General features: G+C 39.9%; 1 protein-coding gene across 10 annotated transcripts in view; it reads right to left on the bottom strand.

The window, feature by feature from the left end:
- Nucleotides 1-17934, bottom strand: part of LOC117435706 (pituitary adenylate cyclase-activating polypeptide type I receptor-like) — a 78408-nt gene that overhangs the window by 41951 nt on the left and 18523 nt on the right. For all 10 annotated transcript variants that reach the window (XM_034059066.3, XM_034059069.3, XM_034059067.3 and 7 more), the window contains exon 3: nucleotides 11583-11679. In XM_034059066.3, the coding sequence (XP_033914957.1) occupies nucleotides 11583-11679 (97 nt within the window). The remainder of the gene's footprint in view (nucleotides 1-11582; nucleotides 11680-17934) is intronic.

Genomic DNA, 17934 nt, shown 5'->3' with positions numbered 1-17934 from the left:
ACAATTTTAGTTATGCGGTTCAACATATAGGAATACATATACAAGTTCCAGTGTCATGGTATCAAGCTTTTTTTTGTCATTTACAGCCACATTTAATAAATATATACCATTGCTCAACCTAAACAGTAGGCTGTAATTAGTAAATAGTTAAAATATTTTCCAAACTTCATTCCCTGCAAAGTATCATTTAAGACCACACTGTATGTTATTTTGCTAGTGATTTAAGCAAATGTATATTTTATGTATTAAGGCAGAAATGGCTGTGCTGATTACTGAATATCAAAATATGCAGAATATTGTAATGCATGTCTCTGTAGTGAGAAACCAACATCATCAGTGGTTCAGATAATACCATAATATTGAGGCAGCTGGCTGTGTATATAGATATTACACAGTTTCAAAATGTTGTTGTTTTAGGTTGAAAAATTGACCCAAGACACCCTCAATTAAATGCTATTTAAATGTATAATACTATTGGCTTAGGCTGTTTTACAGATTCAGTTGAAACAATACAATGTATCTTATGTCTGAATAGCACTTTGTAACAGAGAGCGAATGCATCCTAGTCAACAATCTCCCTCCCGACCTGTGAGGGCACGGTATAACAGGAACAGTGTGCCCCGGACTGGATGGTTTGGCAGTTCATTCCAGGGTCAGTCGAAAGCCAGTCATCTGGGAAGGGGGCGGAGTCACAATGCCTGAAGTCATCACCCTAATGCGGTACGGGTTGTGTCAGTCATGGATTGGAGGAAACATGATTGAACTAGCTATTGCAGGGGGCATGGCTAAGGGTATAACAGGGGATGTGACGATGTAATCTGTTCCTTCATTATGGTTACTGAAAGGACCCATTTGGGAAATGGAAGTAATTAATTACTGTGAGTGTTAAGTGCTTTGTTTGTTGCTAACTGTCTGCTTGTCATTATAGAAGGCTAACCTCCAGGAGCTGTAGCTAAACCACCAGCAATTAAACCCGGATTCCACGTCACCATTGTACACAAATAAACCTGTAAATCACCACTTTCACTAAGAGCACTCACTCTGGACTTGTGACCGTGTTGTGTTTGTGTGTGTCTTGTTTAGTGTATTATTATTTTGGGACTGAACCCCGTGGTTTGCCTGAGTGATACAAATCGTTGTTGCCAAGGTGACAGTTCTAAACATGCCCTCCTTGTCTCTATCTTTGGGGAATGTAAAATAAGGTTATGTTTCTAGTATTGTGATTACAATTATATTATATTATATTATATTATATTATATTATATTATATTATATACACTGTATCATTTATTGCAGATATTTTAAAATATGTTTTATGATAATCAACCTTGAAAGCAAACCATGTGAAAAATGTGCTTGATGTGATACTTTCCTCACCTATTCACTTCGGTAGGGGTGGGGTGTGTGAGAGCTGCCATTTTATAAGCACTACAACACAAAGAACAACCCTAGGCATGTTGAAATTGGATCATTTATTGCTTTCAGGAGTGTAACAAAAACACATTTTGAGGCACCTGGCAAATAATAATCTATATTTAAACATCCTGTTTCTCATCCTATCTAGAGAGCAATACTAGGTTCCCTCACAGAGCAAAGGATACCATGGATGAGCTAGGTTAGGAATTCAGCCATGTTTCATCTCCATAAATACAGGTCTGCATATACTAAGAAGGACTAGAATTGGCCACCATTTTTTTAAAATAATGTTTTGCTGTAGCCCCGATACTTTACTGTCTTCAGGGAAAAAAAACAATGGCTGAAGTAATACAGTGACAGGCAAGGTTAGATCTCAGCTGCCATAATGGCTGACCATCAGATTTTATTTAATTTCCACTAAGCAATCCCAATTAGTTTGAGAGCCTGGGAGACTGTCACATACTCTTAATTATGTAGGGCATGGAGGTTACTTATTGGAATAAAACATTATCCAGCCAATGCTGAAAACACACTGTGCTTGCCTTCCTGACTGAATTAAGAATAGGAAGGTTGAGGCTTGGGGATTTTGGCAGCAGCGAGTGGGTCTCTAATAATGCATAAATAAAAGTAAGCAAATCTAATCTGTAAATTGGCAAACATCCCTAGAATTCCTAATGCTGCCTAGTATGATCTAATAACATTTTGGAGTCATATCTCAATGCATTATATTATTTCACACTTTATATAAACAACAGTAATGGAACCATGATTACTATCCGCTAGACTCAAACTTTTCATTATCCAGTCTGTTAACAGACAACAAAACAAGAATACTCCATGAATCTTGAATAACACACAAGACCTCAAAGCCATATTTACGGCCATCCTCAAAAGTATTAAAAAACATGGTACTCCATGGACGTTGTTTTTTATATTATGCATATTTATTTATTTTCATCATATTTTTACCCATTTTAATGGTTGGGTAGTTTGGACTTGTTTGATGCTCAAGACTGAGTTGCACCAACGATCCACAAAAAGGGAGACAAAACCAAACAAGGTAACCACAGACCAATAAGCCTGACTTCTATTATATGTAAACTTATGGAAACTATAATAAGATCCAAAATGGAAAATTACCTATATGGTATCAATAGCCTGGGAGACAGTCAGCATGGTTTTAGGAAAGGGAGATCGTGTCTAACTAACCTGATTGATTTTTTTGAGGATGCAACATCGACAATGGATAATTTCAAAGCATACGGCATGGTTTATTTAGATTTCCAGAAAGCTTTTGACAAAGTCCCGCATAAAAGATTAATTCTCAAACTGAACACAATAGGGATTCAAGGAAATGCATGCACATGGATTAGGGAGTGGTTAACATGTAGAAAACAGAAAGTACTGATTAGAGGAGAAACCTCAAAATGGAGTGAGGTAACCAGTGGTGTACCACAGAGATCAGTCCTCTGCTATTCCTAATTTACATTAATGATTTAGATTCTGGAATAGTAAGCAAACTTGTTAAATTTGCAGACGACACAAAAATAGGAGGAGTGGCAAACACTGTTGCAGCAGCAAAGGTCATTCAAAATGATCTAGACAGCATTCAGAACTGGGCAGACACATGGCAAATGACATTTAATAGAGAAAAGTGTAAGGTACTGCACACAGGCAATAAAAATGTGCATTATAAATATCATATGGGAGATACTGAAATTGAAGAAGGAATCTATGAAAAACACCTAGGAGTTTATGTTGACTCGGAAATGTCTCCATCTAGACCAGGGGTGTCAAACTCCAGACCTCGAGGGCTGCAGGGTCTTCTGGTTTTCATTCCAACTTAAGCTATCAATTAACATAATTGATCTAATTATTTGTTCAATTTGACATATATTAATATTTTTCAAGGTCTCTTACAGTTGATGGTTTTAAAAATGCACTTGATTCAAGGTACAATACCTATGAAACATTTTGAGGCCTGAAGAGAAGTGTTAAATGTGTCCAGTTAATCAAATAAGTAATTGATAGCTCTGGTGGAACGAAAGCCAGAAGACACTGCGGCCCTCCAGGAACTGAGTTTGACACCCCTGATCTAGACAATGTGGGGAAGCTATAAAAAAAGGCCAACAAGATGCTCAGATATATTGTGAGAAGTGTTGAATTTAAATCAAGGGAAGTAATGTTAAAACTTTACAATGCATTAGTAAGACCTCACCTAGAATATTGTGTTCAGTTCTGGTCACCTCGTTACAAAAAGGATATTGCTGCTCTAGAAAGAGTGCAAAGAAGAGCAACCAGAATTATCCCTGGTTTAAAAGGCATGTCGTATGCAGACAGGCTAAAAGAATTGAATCTATTCGGTCTTGAACAAAGAAGACTACGCGGTGATCTGATTCAAGCATTCAAAATCCTAAAAGGTATTGACAATGTCGACCCAGGGGACTTTTTTGACCTAAAAAAGAAACAAGGACCAGGGGTCACAAATGGAGATTAGATAAAGGTGCATTCAGAACAGAAAATAGGAGGCACTTTTTTACACAGAGAATTGTGAGGGTCTGGAACCAACTCCCCAGTAATGATGTTGAAGCTGACACCCTGGGATCCTTCAAGAAGCTGCTTGATGAGATTCTGGGATCAATAAGCTACTAACAACCAAACGAGGAAGATGGGCCGAATGGCCTCCTCTCATTTGTAAACTTTCTTATGTTCTTCTTATGTTTTTATGTTCTTCTGAGCCCCTCACCATTAGTTTGGTATCAATTCCACATATGGGAGATCAAACTTTGGAACATAGTCATTCATTGAACGACATGATGTTAAGTTGCCCTATTTTCAAGCATCCCAGTGCCCCTGTTCATGTTCAATTTGTCTCTGAGCCATTACACTTAATGCTAAGATACTGTAGCTTTCAACCAAGCACGCTCACATGTATCTCACATGCATTAATTTCCGGGTACATCAATCTGCATTCTAATATATAAAACCTGACAAAACGTTACAATATATATATATATATATATATATATATATATATATATATATATATATATATATATATATATAATTTGTAATGTTTTGTCAGGTTTTATGAAGCAGGACTCAGGGAGACAGTGGTGAATTCTCGAATTCAAGGTTTATTGCAATACTAAACAGAGAATTCCTGTTCGGGGCCAGAATTCATGCCAACAAAAAATAATAAACCCTTTTATCTAACTATCTCGCTTTACCTGATGTCTTTTTCCCCCCACAGGCTCATGCATCCCCTTATATACCCTCTTCTCATTTCCCGCCTCTGTCCGGCGGTCTGGATGGAGGTTTAATTAAACAATTTAAAAGAGAGTTGGAACAACTTTGGCCACACCTGTGTTAAAGTAACCAGTGTGCTATATTAAGGTAACATGTTTGGGACCAAGTTAGGGATTTAAAGCTAAATAAAAAAAAGATATTTTTTATTCATGCAGTTCTTAAACATCTTAAAAGCCCCATTCATCTCTTTGTCTTATTACCGTCATCAAGTTTATACAGGTACTGTATCTCAACAAATGTTTTTTGCTTCTTTCCAGCATGTATTTCCCTCTCGTACCAACTTTTCTAATTCCCATATTTGTATTCTGTTGTATTGCCTATGTAAATAACTAGCCACAGTTACCTCTCTGCAAGCTTAATATTGCATTAGTACATAATTAGCACACACCTACTCATCTTATAGTGACTATTAAGATTTACAATGTATCAATCAGGAGTGGACTCCACACTCAAAAATAATATACCCCTAGCCATTGCAACATTTGAAGACAATGAAAACAATATCTAGTCGAAATGTTTGTCATTGAGCTTATTTAAGCAATATAACTCTCATAAGAGGGCTTTACCATCTTGTGCAGTTCAAAGGTTTTTTTTTTTTTTTTGTTATAAAAAGGTTACAAATTATTTTATATAATATGGTCATTTAAAATGATGAATTAAAAGCGTAAACTATGTACCCTTGTCAGCAGTATCCAGCTGTGTGTTTACAGGATGCTGGAGACACCTGCCCAAGGCTTCTAAGAAATTAAAGAGAAAAATACCCCTAGAGTCTCTGAGAGCGAGGGTGGAAGATGACTCAACATTGGACAACACGGTTAACGACAGGAACGGAAATGGATATGAGAATGGAGAGTACTTCACAAAAGACTAGTTCAAGATCTGCAGTTAACAAAGACATAGAACTCCATACTTGAGGAAGAAGGGACAAGGGCCTCGCATTGATCAGTACTTCTTACAAAGTCAGTCAAGTCAGTCTAATGAAATCCAGCTAAAGGAAGCAAACCACAGTTCGCAGGATATCAGCACCCCTGTCATAGACGTGAGGAGGACTTGCATGGATACAGCTAGTGATGAACCTAATGATCCTTGCAAACCTGGTCAGACAAACCAGCATAAGAGAGAAAAGAACCTCAACAGGCACAAGCCTGGAGTTAAATGGCCAACAGCTTGTGAGAAAACTGTGGGACACAGTAAACACGGATCTCTGTTTTGCGTTGGAAAGGTTGAATAGAACAGTTGAAAAGAAGCTGGATAAATTTGGGGACATCATCTACGCATATGGAAGCGAGAGGTTTGGAGATGAAAAAAGGAAGGAAAAAGTACAAACTATTCCTGGAAAGTCTAGACGGCAGCAGGAGATTGAACGCTTAGTTAGAGAAAGGAGACAGCTGAGGAAAAAATGGAGAAGAGCAGAACAAAGTCAGAAGCTGAGCACCTACGGAAACGCTACAAAAAGAAGTAGCGTGTGAGAACTAACTTTTATAAAGACCCATTTCAATTTGTAAAGAAGTTATTCACCAGTGAGAATGGCACACTAAAAGCATCTAGGTTTGAGCTGGAGAGATATTTGGAGGCAAACAATACAGATTCAAAAAGGCAGGAGCCTATGTCAATTCCTTCAGACATCCCACCTATCAATCCACCAGAATACCAAATGGAGGACTGTGCACCTAGGTGGAAAGAAGTAGAGCAAGCTGTGAAAAAAGCAAGGGCTTCATCATCTCCAGGGCCTAATAGAGTTCCGTACAGAGTGTACAAGAGTGCTTCAGGAGTTCTATGAATCCTGTGGAAATTGATGAAAGTGGCATGGGAAAAACAGGTTGTACCAAGAGCATGGCGCCGAGCAGGTGGAGTCTTTATACCATAAGAAAAAGATTCTACAAGCACCCTAGTAGTTTCACCCTCTTTCCCTATTAAACGTACTGCTTCATTGACACTTCAGTACAAAAAGCGGGCATTCCAGGTTTCCCAGGATGCTTAGAACACATCAGTGTGATCTGACAACAAATTAAATTAGCTAAAAAGGAGAGGAAGGAGCTCCATGTTACATTCCTGGATTTAATGCATATGGTTCAGTGCCACATGAACTTCTTTGGGCAGCATTTGATTTTTTCAGTGTACCGATGACAATAACAAATTTAGTGAAAGCCTACTTTGGAGATTTGCAATTTAGTTTTTCAACATCAGAATTCAGCACAGCATGGCAATGCCTAGAAGTTGGAATAATGGCAGGATGCACCATTTCTCCACTGGCTTTTACCATGGCAATGGAAGTAATTATTTGCGGTCCATTTATTCAGCGCGTCTCAGGCGTGTCAGGTCCAATTTATTTTCACACGCGCAGTTTATTTTAGACGCACTGTTTAAAAGTATTTTTTTCACAGTAAAACAGGTTTAAAAGGCACTGCTTATCAACAGGACACTCAGTACTGCATCTCCAGCCCCGCCCCACCCCTCGTTCACTGTTTTTTACACATACCTTTTGATAGTAGTGCATACCAATAAATCATCTCCTGATCACTCGTTTTATCACCAAACTCCTCAATAATGCGATCCAATTCATTATTTTATTACTATAACATGTAAAAAATGCTCTGCAAATGTCTGTGATATTCTTTGAGCGCTGGATGCAGAAGCAGCTATCTTGTTTGTTTATGTCCGTGTTATCTATGTGATGCCAGGGCTATCTGTATTCATGAGATATGCCCCTCCCCCCTTTTTTTTTTTGGCTTCTCTTGGCTCCTATCGATGTCACTCGGCCATTGAATGGTTTTCTCATTTTTTTTTTCCGGAGAAAAAACGACTAGAGACCTGTTTTTTGCGTCTTTTTGATGATGTCGGACAGGGTCCGACATTGGACCGGAAAGGGACAATTGCAATGTCGGACCAGGTCTGACATAGGACCTCAAAGGGTTAAATGTAAAGAAGTAGATAAAATGTTCTACATTAATGGTGAGACAATACCAACAGTGTCTGAGAAGCCACTGAAATGTCTAGGGAGATGGTACAACGGGGATCTAAAGGACACAGTTTGTGTTAGACAACAACGGTTGAAGAGCATAGACAGCAGTGCTTTACCGTGCAAACTAAAACTCTGGTGCTTTTATTTTGGTCTACTGCCAAGGCTGCTGTGGCCACTGACTGTGTACGAGGTTTCTTTGACAACAGTAGAGAAGCTGGAAGCTTTAATCAGTTCATACATCAGGAAATGGTTGGGAGTTCCGTGCTGCCTCAGCAGAGTGGGACTTTATGGTAAAGGAATACTGCAGCTACCAGTCTCCACTCTGAGGAGTTTATGTGTGCCAAAGTCCAACTGGAAATGACATTAGTAGAGACACGCGACAAATGCATAAGGGAGGCAGCACCTGTGCTGAAAACTGAAAGAAAGTGGGCCGTAAAGAAAGCTGTGGAAGATGCAAAGACTGCCCTTCGATTTGGTGATATCATGGGGCAAGTTCAGCATGGAAGAGGGGATCTTGGTCTCAGTTCAGCTCTTCCTACATGGCACAAGGCAGCCCCAGCTCAACGGAAGAAGCTGGTAGTCAAATAGGTGCAAAAGCAGGAGGAGAGGATGAGGTGTGTAAAGGCCGTTTCCCAGGCCAAGCAGGGAGAATGGATGAGATGGGAGAGTGTGGAACAATGCAAGACCGGCTGGATAATGGAACAGAGCAGGATCAGTTTCAGATCAACATATGATGTTCTCCCATAACCTAAACCTCTGGGTGGGTGAGGATCCCTCATGTCCTTTGTGTTCATCACCTGTAACATTAAGGCACATTTTGACAGGATGTAAGTTGGCTCTTAGCCAAGGACGGTTTACTTGGCGCTATGACCAGGTGCTGCGATATTTGGCCTTAGCACTGGAAGACAAGCGTAACATGACCAATAAGTTGCCACCAGTTCCATCAAAGCATTACACACAAAAGACAATATTCCTCTGTCCAGGAGAGCAACCACCAAGAAAAGGTGTTAAAACCAAGCCTCGCCCAGGACAACTGAAAGCTGCTAGAGACTGGAAAATGCTGGCAGATGTTGGTCAACGGCTTATTTTTCCACCTGAGATTGCCACCACTAACCTTTGACCAGACATCGTCTTATGGTCTGGATCAGCACGCCTTGTTCATCTGGTAGAGTTAACAGTGCCATGGGAGAATGCTGTGGATGAGGCGTATGAGAGGAAGAAACTTTGGTATGCTCAACTAGCTGCTGAAGCGGAACAGCGAAGATGTGAAGAACAGTGAAGAAGTTATCTGAAGCAGCAGAAAGGAGCAGCAACTGGCTGTGGTTGAGACGGAAAGATTTTGGCTGGGGATCTCAAGCACAACAGAAAGAAAGCAACGCTGATGTACGGGTAAGTAAGCTGGGCTGAGTTGAGTGGGGGACGGAGGGGGGTGATGCTGGGAAGCCAGAATCACTGTCGATCCCTCTTGAGGTGTCATGGGCTAGTCGATGAAACACCGAGGATAGACGGTGCCCACTTTTAGACCCCAGAGATGTACCCTACTTCAATCCAGATGGTTGTCATGCTGATGAGCTGGGGAGACTGCGCTGTGGTTGATCCCCGGAGCCGGCATCGCAGCCGTTGTGTGTTCTGATGAGCTGGGGAGGCAAAATAAACTGATTCCTGGAGACAGCATTACACTTCAGCCATCAACACCAGACAGAAGGATATCTACATCATCAGATGGAAGAAAACGCAAATGGATGGAGACGCAGATGGATCACATTAGTTTACTGTAAAGCTACGTCTTAGTTGGTGCTTATCTTGGCAAGAGCAAATTTTATTTTAAAGGCATTGTTGAGGCAAACATTCTGATTTTAATTACATGAAATTGGTACAGAAACAAACAAACAAACACTGGAAACTTGTTAATTTAGCTATTTATCAACTGACATATGGTGTGAAGGAGGTTTCTGTCCTCCTCTTTCTCTGGCAAGACTCGCATAACTTCAGAGTGACTTCTTCTACATAAAAATGACTTGAGTAGTCACTGGTTCAGCGGCAATTGGTGCCTGCCAATGAACACTGATGATAAGCAGCCAATCTTATGACTATATGTGTGCTTGTGCCAGTTTGGTGTTTTTGTGGCAGTGTGACAGTGTGAAAACCCTGCCGGTGCATGTGTATGTGTTGGTGTGGGGAATATTGGGTTGGCAGGGAAGGGGTTAAATTTCTCCCTGTCAAAACATGTGGGAATGTTGCTGGAGTCGACAAGTGAATAAATGATTAAATGATTAATAAAGGCTCCAGCCACAGGTGTATAAAATAGGTGTTCACGGGTGGTAATTTAGTTAGTGCAATTAATGTTGATGATAGAGGTAGAAGTCTGTGTTCTGTGTTCTGTGCTGTCCCGTCTTGTTCACGTTCGAGTTTTTATATAATCTTTTGTTTTGGACCTTGTGCCATTTTGTTTTATTTAGTGTGTTTTTGTTAGTGTTTTGTCTGTTTTTATTTTGTGTGCATTACACTTTCTGTGTATGAGTCTCTCTCCCTGGAAATACCATCTTGGCTTGGAGGCTGCCCACCACAGGACAGTAAAGTTGCCATTAAAATCTTTCCAAGAACAGCAGGTGTCTTGGATAAACTCCAATACCGGTTAACACAATTTGTCCCGATAAAATTTCCAGTGCTTCAAGTTGACATAATTTGAAGTTTCTAATGCTGCTGCTATAAATGAATCAATCTGCAGACTTTTACAATGCGTGGTCGATAGACAATTTGTCAATAATTCATTAGCTGCCCACCACGCATTCTCAGGAGATGTAGTCTGGCAGAGACGAGCCACAAACATTGCACCTGCCAAACCACATCAAACTCTAACACCATAACAAATTTGCTTTAAATACACCAAACATTCCATTATTTTAACCCTTTTAGTAGTACGAACGTACCGATACTTTCACTGCTCTCTGGTCCCCAGGGAGTACGAACGTACTGGTACGTTCTGCAACTTTAAACTTGAATTACTGAGCCTACAAAACTCCTTATCACATGATATTTTAACACTAGGTTTCTGTAACACCTTTTATTGGTCTCTTGCGCCCTCTGCCAGATATTGACTGAATTACATATAATTATCCCAGTTACAAAAATGTCAACAGTGTTTGTAAACCGGCGAAAATTGCTGTGAGAAAGAAGAAGTATTAATAATAATACTGAATTCAGATTCCGATTTAAATTAAAATTCATACAATTCTTCCACTGAATCGGATGTCGGCAAGTGTGTCAGTGAAGACATAAGTGAAGAATATTTACCATCAACATCAAGTGACAGGCGTCCAGCGAAGAGGCGGCGCCAAGCTCTGTGCGTTGCTCCATGCTTCAAGGAGTATCATACGCTGAAGCATTAGACACTCTCACTCCCTCCGACCCCACAACCTGTTTACTCGGATATGATTTATTCATGTCTCTCTCTCTCGCCCTTTTTTTGTTAGGACGTGTTGTTGTAGTTGTTCCACCCTGTTGTCTATTGTTTATTGCCTACATGTTATTTTTTAGTCAAAACCTTTCCCTATGACTAAATAAAAAATATATTTATTTGTTTTATTTATTTACGGTAAAAATGATTGGTCTGTATTTCATCAGTATTCATTTCATACATACAAACATGTAGCTTTCAGCTTGTTTGTACGCTGTACTCATAATAATGCAGAAGACAGAAAAAAAACCTCACTCCCATAGGACAGGCAGTGCATTTTAGAACGCACTATTCAAAGGGTTAAATCATAACTAAACATTTTTAGCAGGGCTCTGCCCGGCCTCATATTTACATGCTGGCTACACCCATACATAGTATTAATTGTCTCTCCCGGTCTCATCATGACCACAAAATACAGACAGCTAAATATAAACTTACCTATGGTCGGATCATCAAAGCTATTTTCCCGTTGGATGTTCTCCAGGCAAAGTTCCTGGTCCCTTTTAATCATGCAATCAGAATGCATGGTGCTCACCTACAAATAAATATGTGAAATAAGGTTAGTATATTGGATGTAGTCATATTAACCCATTTTGGAGACTTAGGGGTAGATGTACTAAAATGTTGTGCCTGTCGCAATAATCGCTAACCAGTTGCAAACAAGTTGGAAGTGTTGGGTGAAATGTACTAAACATTGGTATTTGCGACTTTTTAGGGAATGCTTTGCATCAGCAGTTTTTCTTTGCGGTTCAAGCTTAGTTGAATATGTAATTATTGGCGTTCCTGCATACATTTGCAAAAAGGGGGCAGAGATAGTGCAAATGAGGGTTCTCAAATATTATAATGAGATGTACGAAAGGTGCCGACATTTGCGACACTTACAATTGCATCAATTTGTTAAGAACTTTGGAAAGCATGTGTGACAGGATGTCAAAGGGTTATTGAGACTCAGAGACAGTAACTGTGGTTTTAAGTGCTGGGGTGCCCATTTATTACACACAATTAAGTCAAAACAAAATCAAAAGGGTAAACAAAAACAAGTTGCTAACACAAAGACATCCACAAAAGAAAATCCCTCACCCAAGTCTTCCGCTATCACGATGAGTTTTATTTTAAATATAGGAGCGTCTGTCTGTCTGTCTCTCTCTCTCTCTCTCTCTCTCTCTCTCTCTCTCTCTCTCTCTCTCTCTCTCTCTCTCTCTCTCTAACGCAATGAAGCATTTAAAAAAAAAAGTGTGCTACTTTTGAATTACTTTTTCTTATGATTTTGTGCATTCCTGAGTATGAGGGTTCCAGTATCATAGCGAGACTTAAATGTAATACAATAGGTTGTTGTGTTTTATTTTTTTTTATCAAAACAGCCACCTCCCTCCTCCCCTAAAACACAAGTACCCTCCCTCAAGTCCCCTACTGTCCTTCTCCCATCCTTGAGGGAGGGTTGCGTCTGCAACCTGAAATCACATGTGGTTGGATTATGTTGAAAAATGTCAACATTTCCTGCATGGTTGTCCATCATGGAGCAAGACTTTGAGGAACTTTTGTCAATTTTATTTTTAAAACCTATTTTTTCAATTATGCAAATGCAGTCTGTATTTAATGTATGAACGACAGCTGTGCAGTCAAAAGGACTGAGACACTATGCGTCCTTCGTACAGCAAATAGTGACTGGTCTTTGTCTATTAAGAGACTGATAGCTTGCCAACATCTCCTTTGAGTTCCTGGGTGTAAAGAGGCAGTTGGTTTGGTCATGGGCTTAGAGGACATCCACTAACCCTCAGTTCTCCAGAGCTGTTGTAGGGAGTTGCAGCACCAAGGGAATGTACATGTAATTGGACATTCTAAACCGGGGAGAAAGTAGGGTAAAATAATTGGGTGAACATGGAAAGAAAATAGGAAGGTTGTTATTTTAATGATTTAAATAAGGATGGTATTTATATTTGCAGCTGTTTAGATCAGTTGAATACACCACTCTGTATCTGTTGCATAGAAATCTGAGCTGCAATTACAGCACTGCCTTTTTGCCTGAGTTCCCGGGGGCCAAATTACTATAATTTAGCCTTGCAAGAACAATATTTAAAAATGACAGAGAGTAAGAGTGAGAACAGTAGAAATTGAAGTTACTGTTGTTCCTCAACAACATGCCGTTAAATACAAAAATGGAGGTGTATACTTAATTGAGGAATAGCCCAGTCAGACCACTTGTTAAAATAATAACTTCTTCTCGATAAGAACTTCTTCTCAAATTTCTTTAGATCATTGAGTTTTCCTGATATTAATTTGACTTCGATTTTGTGGTCTTGCCACAGATTCACTCACTATGCAACAGCAATAAAGTACCTGCTATACAGGAAGAGGAAATACATTTTTGAAAAAAAAACACCATATGAAAACACTACGAGACTTATAAGAAAAAGTTTTATGATGTACAGGTTTTAAAACTTTTTATGGGCCTGCTTCATCCGACTCAATGTATTGTTAAAATTGATCTGATATCTATCTTCTTCCATTCTATCAGCAGCAAATCAGTATAAATGTGATTTGAACTGGGACTGTGACAGTACAAGTTTGAAATATTTACAGAGACTTCGCTCCAGCCAAGTAGCTCTGAAAGAGTAAATGGCCTCATAAGCATGTAATGCAAAGGTTGCTATTAGGGATGCACCGAATCCAGTATTCAGTTTCCGATTCAGCCTGAACACCTACTTTTTGAGCAGAGTTCCGATTCGGCCTAATTCTTAGGATTTGGTGAACCGAATCCGAAACCTACATCTGCCCAAACACACATCCATTTTAATACATCCATCCAATGTGTGCAGTTCTTCTTTAAATAAAAGACACAAATCCGGTATTGAACGTAACTGTTGTATTTAACAACAGTTAATCAAGAACAAGAACACATTTGATGAACTCTGTCGCAGCTCTCAACTCCCTATTATTGGTGGTGCACGCACTAAACACGTCACGCAGCTACTGAATGCAAACATAACCCCCCCCCCCTTATGCAACAGCACAGTCACATCACACTTTTCATAGAGTAAAGTCTCCTTTCTCATTGTAATCAATCATGTTTCATATCAAAATGCATGAGAATTAATTCAACTTCCCATTCAGAATCCAACATTCCAGTACCTAATTTAGCAAATTAGTTTTACCGTGTTAATTTAGTTTAGACGTGATCTACCAAACTAATAATATGTTATCAACCTCAATTGATTATATATTCAAATTAACTCAGAAATGGGGCAATTATCAAATTTTCTGCATTTATGAGGCAACTCCTTTGATTTGCGCATTTCAACAAACAAAATACATTTCTTACACTCTCTAAAACAGGAAGTTATATTCTATTCCTAGAACAATTTATCCACTAACTTGATAGCATTATCTACAATTAATTTCTCGAGTCTATAAAATATTTAATATTTGATATGTTGCATACTTATTGATTTTCAACAAAGAAGTCAATCTTCTTTGGTGATGAACACTGCAGCTTCTCTCTCTGGATGTGAAGTTCCAATGAAAGAAGACGGTACTATGAGCTTGTTGATTTCCAATAGTCTTGCAGCAGTATCTTTGACTTGTCGAGAGTTTTCCAAATGGAAACAGTAGCGTTGACCAGACGTAACTCAGTTCAGAGAATGCGTTGCAACTGTAAAGTTATGTAGTTCATAGAAGTGTCCTCGTTGCAATTCTTCCGTATGGCTAGTGCATGGCCTTAGGCCCAGTTGCTGGCTATGCTTCCGTTCGTTTCGTGGAGCAACGTGGAAACCAAGACCCGCTTTCAGATAAAGGCAATGTCCTGTTTACTGTTTCAGTCTCTCGCAGAGCAAAGAGCTAGGGATCTCTTCAAAGCTGATTTCAGCCTTCTCAGAACATGATTTTAGCCACCATCGATTCTCCCATGATTCCAGCATACATTTCCATTGCTTTCTCCAAGCTTCAGAAACTTTCTTCAGGGCAGTTCAGCTTCCATTTAATTTAATTACTCACTACTTCCCCAGCACCACTTTCTTTGGCTGTCCCAGTCTTTTTGAATTAAGCACCGACCCATCGTGATTGGATCGTTGTGTTTCGTCAAAGTCTGCCAGAATGGCCTGTGCAGAGATTTCAGTTTGTGATAATACAAAGGAATTTTTATGACTCAGCTTCAAAGCTGCATCTAATCTACTTTGAGCAAGATGGGGGGAAAGAGAAAAAATATGAACTTGAAACTCTCAAACAAGTTTAAACAGTGTATATTACATCCAGCAATAACCTGATTTGACTAAACTGTCCGCTTCAGTGTCAAAAGCGGTTGTTAGGTCAAGAACGACAAACAGAGAGAGAGCAGCAGCATCAGCATTAAGCAGGAGATCATTCACAATCCGGAGCAGAGCAGTTTCAGAACCAGAAGCCAGACTGCAGAGATTCAAGCAGATTCTTATCCATGACATGTTTCATCAGCTGACTGGCTACAGCCCCTTTTAGAGTTTTGGAGAGAAAAGGGAGATTGGAGATGGGACGGAAATTAGATAAGACAGCCGGGTTGAGGGAGGGTTTTTTGAGTACCAGTGTAACTAGGGCAATCTTGACAAACTAGGGCAGCAGGAACCGAGCCGGAGTCCACGGACAGGTTGAAAGGAGCAAGATCAGAAGCACAGACATGGACAAGATTAGTCGGCCAGGGGTCCAGGGGGCACGTCGCAGTAGTTGATTTCAACAGTGGGCCGGATACATCAGCAATGGAGAGAGGAGAGAAAGAGGAGAGCAATCGGAGGCAAGTCAAGGTGGTCAAGTAGTAAACTTGATTTGTGGCGGGAGAGCATAGGATAGCTGTTGTCAATTTTGTTCCGAAAGAAAGAGGAGAAATCATGACAGGTAAGAGAGGAGGATGAACGGGAGATGGATCTATCGGTAGCTGGAAGTAGGATTTGGTCAAGGGTCTTAAAGAGAACATTGGGTTTACCGTGTCCCATACTTCTGATTTCAGATAAGTACCTCACCCTGGCAGCTGTGAGCGCACGCCTGTAGCTACCGAGATAGTCGGTCCAGATCTCTCTGTGAACCATTAGTCCAGATGACCTCCACATGCGCTCAAGCAGACTTAAGTAATCAATGTTTGAGGGTGTACCATGGGCAGTTTTGATCTTTCTTGACCGTGCGAGGCAACAGTGTCGATGATCTGAGTAATGGTGGCGTTGTACAGGGTCACCGCATCGTCAACCGAAGACGGGAGAGTACCAGTTAGAGGGGATGAAGAGACAAATTCCGAGAGTTTCAGAGGATTCAGCAGATTCTTGGGACAGAAGGAAATAACAGTATCAGTAGCGGGGGAAGGAGCAGGAAGATTAATATTAGCAGTGATTAAGAAACTGTCAGAGAGAGAGATATCTGAGACAGAGAGATTGGAGAGGTCAAGACCCCTGGTGATGAGCAGATCCAGGGTGTGTCCTCGGGTGTGAGTGGGGACATTGACAGATTGAGAAAGTCCAAGACAGTCCAGAAGCATATTGAAGTCGGTCACTAGGGGGGAGGAAGGCAAGTCAACATGAATGTTGAAGTCACCAAGGAGTAGGATTTTGTCAGTAGAAGTGCAGACGAGGGAGAGGAATTCTGAAAACTCAGCAATAAAAGCAGAGTTATTCTTTGGTGGACAGTAGATACCAGCAAGGGTGAGGGACATGGGAGAGGGGAGCTTGATGGCGAGATGATCAAATGAAGAAAAGGCAGGCAAAGAAAGAACCGAGGAAGTGAGCACAGATGGTGATGGTTCCTTTAGGAGCAATGCTAGGGTTCTTTGTTATTAGTATACACAATTGGTTGCCTCTATCATGTGACTTATTCCAAATGCATTTAAATTAATTTTCTGCAGGAAACAACACAATCAGGAAAGATTGGGACTGATGACTTGTACCATATAATTAGTGTTCCGCGTTTCCAGTTTAATCCGAATTTTACTGAAAAATTACAGGATTTTTTTTTTTTTTTAACTGGACGTCGGTTTTTACTGATTTATACCTGTTTGTTATCAATTATTCAGTATTATCCCGGTACTATTTTTAAAAAAATAGAAATTAATTTGATAAAAATGCTGTTTTATTTTGACTCCGACATTGTAATAAGCAGCCTACACTGTATCCTAGGATACAGCAGACGTTTAGACGTCAGAGGATCAAATAACGTTCAACTGTGGTTCTCTGTCACTTCACAAACACAGTCACCTGATTATTTTGGCCAATCAAAGTCTGATTATTGTGGCAATTGCTGGGCGTAGTAACTACTAGCTTGATCATAAACTAAATTAAAATACTTACACGAAAATTTAATATTTTTAGTGGGTGAGAAATGGGGAGAAAAAGTAAATCAGTTTATGAATATTCAAAAGAAAACAAATGTTTAGAAGTATACAAAAAGCAAAAATAGTAGAAGTGGATCAGATGAGGTAGAGGATGCATAGCGCTGCAAATGCTGCTGCATTGAGGCACATGTTCACGCTGACAATAAAAGAACATACTGAAAAATAGGCGACACATTAAACTAAAACAATAAAGTGAACTGAGAGACAAGCAATCCATTTATGCGGCTTTTACACATGCTTTAATAAAAAGAGAGCGCAGAATGACTGTGTTGATGAGTTTGTCAGAGCTCTGTGCTTTGCTGGACAGCCACTGTTTATTGCAGAGGTATGCATCGGTGACTTCGTGTGACAGTACTGTCTGCCCATCAGCTAAAACACTGCATAACGCCGACAATCTTAATCGTAAATATTTGACAGAAAATGGTAATGCTTTAGTTGGTAATGCATTGATGG

Source organism: Acipenser ruthenus, chromosome 3, assembly GCF_902713425.1.
Source record: "Acipenser ruthenus chromosome 3, fAciRut3.2 maternal haplotype, whole genome shotgun sequence".
NCBI classification, from domain to species: domain Eukaryota; kingdom Metazoa; phylum Chordata; class Actinopteri; order Acipenseriformes; family Acipenseridae; genus Acipenser; species Acipenser ruthenus.
The sequence above is the reverse complement of the archived record's forward strand: the minus strand, read 5'-3'. Positions and strand labels throughout refer to the sequence as shown.